At 34.7% G+C, this 4,911-nt stretch overlaps 1 protein-coding gene across 10 annotated transcripts in view; it reads right to left on the bottom strand.

Annotated features, from left to right (window-relative positions):
- LOC108975516 (bestrophin-4) overlaps positions 1 to 4,911 on the bottom strand; it is a 52,798-nt gene that overhangs the window by 23,493 nt on the left and 24,394 nt on the right. For all 10 annotated transcript variants that reach the window (XM_018944045.1, XM_018944044.1, XM_018944043.1 and 7 more), the window contains exon 2: positions 3,553 to 3,868. In XM_018944045.1, the coding sequence (XP_018799590.1) occupies positions 3,553 to 3,623 (71 nt within the window). In that variant the 5' untranslated portion in view covers positions 3,624 to 3,868. The remainder of the gene's footprint in view (positions 1 to 3,552; positions 3,869 to 4,911) is intronic.

A 4,911-nucleotide genomic window follows, 5' to 3' on the forward strand; every position in this document is an offset into this window, starting at 1 on the left:
CCCGCGAAAATTCAAAATTCGCGATACTTTTTGAACACACCTCGTATGTGTGTGTACTCGTAAATTAATATCTTACTAATCTTATCGGCCAGAAGTAAGTACACCCGAGTACCTACTCAAAAATTTCCAAAGGATCAATAAAACATCGAAAATACTTATTGAGTACATTTATTGGGCAGATGTATCTGTGTTGTAATGTAATCCTATGTAGGCCATATTAAGTGGCTGATGATCAATGCGCAGCATGACATAATAACAATTATGTTATCAATTATTATCTTATTTATTAATAATGCGCTTTCATTTAGCATGTTAAAGCTTACGTTATATGTATGCATATTACATTAAACGGGTGTTATATTATATTTTTATACTCTACTTAGTCTTGCCATAAATTCTGTTACATAGTTTAGAGAGGACAAATTGGCAGAAAACAGTGTTATTTATTATAATCGACCAGATCAATATCAAGACTTATTTGACATGATCTCTACATGAAAACCAAAATTAACGCAAAAACTTCCAAATACGCAAAAACTGTTAAAGGTTCAACGTGATCACCATCCAGCTGCTGTAATGGTTTGGTGGAGAGTCTTCTATGAACCAGCAAGATGTTTTCGAAAGTGTGATAAATCAGTAAGCAAGACTCCATCAAGAAGATGCTACTTCAGCAAAAACTACCTAACACAAAAAAAATCTAAATTACTGGTTTCATAACTGTAGATGATTTGCCGTCTGGAAGCTCAAATTTGAAACTATTGAACTACAGGTTGTTGTCAGACTTGAAGAACATAGCTCGTAAAATCTTTCATTTCTTCCTTTATTGGTGTAGACACCCCTTACACGATTAAATCCGAGTTTATAACAGCGGGCTAAAAGAGTCGTTCCTGGCCACTCCCAAGTCAATGGCGTTTAGAGAACTTTCCTAACTTCCGTGAACTTCTGCACATGACTCCATCCACGCGTCAAATACTCCACAGAAATTTTAAGAGTGTCAGTCGTCAATACCAATAGAAATAGTTTAATTTTTATAATGACCCGAGCTTGTAACAGAATTTATGGCAGGACTAAATGCATTGTAGAAATTGGTAAAATCTTATAATATCCACACACACCCCTATACAATTATGTCGAAGAACATAGGTGAAAAACCTGTCCAAAAATATTTTTAGATGTATACAAATTGAGAGTACGAAAGTATGCCATGAGATCCGGTATAAAACTTGGATACGTTGGTCCGTTACTCAACCAATTTGAACAGAATTGCGTTAATACTTCTTAACCAAATGATATACAATTTAAGGTTAACAACTAAGTTTTCGCTATTTTTATACTCTCGCAACAAAGTTGCTAAAGAGAGTATTATAGTTTTGTTCACATAACGGTTGTTTGTAAGTCCTAAAACGAAAAGAGTCAGATATAGGGTTATATATAGCAAAGTGATCAGGGTGACGAGTAGAGTTGAAATCCGGATGTCTGTCTGTCCGTCCGTCCGTCTTTCCGTCCATCCGTGCAAGCTTTAACTTGAGTAAAAATTGAGATATCATGRTGAAACTTGGTACACGTATTTCTTGGCTCTATAAGAAGGTTAAGTTCGAAGATGGGCAAAATCGGCCCTCTGCCACGCCCACAAAATGGCGGAAACCGAAAACCTATAAAGTGTCATAACTAAGCCATAAATAAAGATATTGAGGTGAAATTTGGCATAAAGGATCGCATTAGGGAGGGGCATATTTGGACGTCAATTCTTTGGAAAAGTGGACGTGGCCCCGCCCCCTACTAACTTTTTGTACATATCTCGAAAACTACGATAGCTATGTCGTCCAAACCGTATAGAGTCGTTTCTTTTAGGCATCTCCATATACAGTTCAAAAATGGAAGAAATCGAATAATAACCACATCCACTTCCCATACAAAGGTTATGTTRAAAATCACTTAAAGTGCGTTAACCGACTAACAAAAAACGTCAGAAGCAGTAAATTTTATGAAAGAAATGTCAAAAGGAAGCTGCATCCAGRCTTTTTTTAAAAATTGGAAATGGGCGTGGCGTCGCCCACTTATTCCGATTTCAATGAAATTCGGTATATAATATTTTCTTAACACCCTGATAACATGTACCAAATATGGGTGAATTCGGTTCACAACCTCGCCTGAAATCTCGATTATCACTTTATCATGCGAGAGTATAAAATATTCGGTGACACCCGAACTTARCCCTTCCTTACTTGTTCTTAATAAAAATGCAAATGTTACAAAGGAATTATTCGAAGTATTATCCACAGATAGTTATAAACTTTCTCATATTTTGGACGAAGCACAAATAATATTACGGTAAAAGTGTTCATCTTATCATGCTATTCTAGAACCAAGTCATTTTTCGATGTTGTCTTTTGAGTAGAACCTGGTTTTTGGCCTTTTTTCAAACGAACGGTCCTTAATATCGAAATTGTCGAAAAGCGACGAACCCAATTACGTGGCGTTGTTCAACTCCGTAAACTTTTTGAATATCCCAATATACTTCAGCCGCCGATTTCTTTGACTAGAAAAGAAAATCAACCCTTCAAATAACGATCTTTTAGCAAAAAATTAGTCAATAATGTCGAAACGCAGTTTATTTTTAGTGCCGAAATATTCAGAATGTTGGAAAGGGCATTCCGTCATAATTGTTTGTCGCGACAAGTGTTATTGATTGATGATGACGGCCATCAATATTAACTGACGGTTCACACCTCAAAAAATAAAAACGAAGAATTGCTGCTTGARAAGTGACGATAAATAATCAGAGATCTTACTGGCACAGTTGGAATATCAAAAGGATTAAAGAAAACCATTTTGAAAGATCATTTGGGCCTACGAAAAGTGAAAGCACCATTGGTTTCAAAATCACTAAATTTTTTTAACGTCTGTGAAACAATGCTTTGCGACTACCAGAATGTTATGAAACGTATTATTTCTGTCGCTGAGTCTTGGATCTATGGAAATGAGCCGAAGCATAAAAGGTCAAGTCAAAGCTGGTCGAAAATCAAAGTTACGTTGACAGTTTTCCTCGATTACCGAGGGGTGGTTTGTTTGTTTCTTCGTGAGATTTTAGCCAAATGTTCAATTAATATCGTGCTGCAACCATCGTAGTCACCTGACTTATCTTTTTGTCACTTCTGGCTATTCAGCAAAGTCAAAMGATCCCTCCATGTAAGAGGGTCGTATGTAAATTTAAAGTCGATCGGTCGAGCTGGGATCCCTTAGTCACATTATTGCCACTTAGAACAACTAAAACCTTTCTGTATAATAGCTTGCATATCCAGTGACTGTTTATGTTAGTTAGTGTTAAGATGAACTTTTTGTAGTTATAAATAGATAAAATGGGCTTAACAGCCTCAACCCATTCACATGTATTTTTCTATGTTGTGCTAATTATTTTAATGACTGAAATTATCATACGAGTTTAAAGGTGTGATAAATCACATTTGGGCTGTAAAGATTACACAGATGTCTATGAATATAGTACACAGCTACATAAAAGTGTAAAGTTGTGATTGTCACTCATGCACTTACCTGCTCAATAACTTCAGAAAGCAGCCAAAACCCCGACATGTGGCCACCTCCGCTGTGTAGGTTACCGTCATTTTTTCTCACTTTTTGTTTTTTCTTTAATTATCACAATTTCTTACTTTTTTATTTATTTATTTATTTATTTTTTTCGTTTTTGTATTAATCTATACTTTTGCTTCTTCAGCTTCTTTGTAGTTATTGTTGTTTTTAAATGTTGACACTCTTTGTCACAAAATGAGCACATTTGGCGGCATATCAATGTGTGCGAGTTGTTTGATTTGAGTTCCAGAAAATATTTCTTTTAAGTAGAGCAGCATCACTGAAATAAATAAAAACATTTAACAAGTAATGAATCGTCATTATTTAAAGACTATAATAAGCACCAAAATAATAATAATTATTCATAAACTACAATCTGAAATCTAAGATTTTAAACTCGAAACAACAAGTATCCGAATTATTACTCTTTAATGCCTCTCCAGTAGTGGATCTAAGGAAACAATTTTATTTTTCTTTCTAAATCTTAAACATTTACCACATATAATGTTAATAATATTGAGTTACTCTACTTCTCGACTCTCCGTAACTATTCGGTGAAGAAAACAACTCTCCCCAAATAATGAAACTTGTTTAGATATACATACATATGTATATATTATACAAATTTATTCATTTCAATAATGAATCGAGACCAAGCAAATTGAAAAGATTTATTTTGATTTCATAAGTGTTCTTATATAAGAAGCTATGTCTTAAATCAAAGACAAGTATGGAAGGACTAAGGACACGCCAGCYGACCAACTCTTACCTTGCCCTCCATAAAGAACTCGCATGCCAAGACACCTACCAAGTTTCATCAAGATATCTTAGCTTTTACTCAAGTTACAGCTTACACGGACGGGCAGATAGAGCTACCCGRATTTCAACTCGTTCCGTCATCCTGCTCATTTATATAAACTTAACCCTATRTATCTTGATTAGTTTTAAGTTATACATACAACCGTTAGGTGAAAAAACTATTATACTCTGTARCAACGTGTTGCAAGRGCATAARAATACATATAGTGTATCCGTTTCTATGCAGCTAGCTACAAATCATAGCTAATAGGGCTAGTGCGAAATCGAGAGCGTGAGAATTAGAGCGGAAACTAGCAGCTGTTGACAGTGAAACGGGATTTAAAAAGCGATGTCACGGCATTGGATTTAATTTTGCTTCTTTTACTGGTTTTATATTAATAAATCGTTGAAAAATGATGAAGTTGTGAGTATTTCAYCAGATTCTATTAAGTGGATGTGTTCTAAAAAAAGGAATTTTTACTATTACATAATCATATATTTTATTTAAACAGAAGAAACATATTT

Source organism: Bactrocera latifrons, unplaced genomic scaffold (assembly GCF_001853355.1).
Source record: "Bactrocera latifrons isolate USDA-ARS-PBARC rearing strain unplaced genomic scaffold, ASM185335v1 scaffold_66, whole genome shotgun sequence".
NCBI classification, from domain to species: domain Eukaryota; kingdom Metazoa; phylum Arthropoda; class Insecta; order Diptera; family Tephritidae; genus Bactrocera; species Bactrocera latifrons.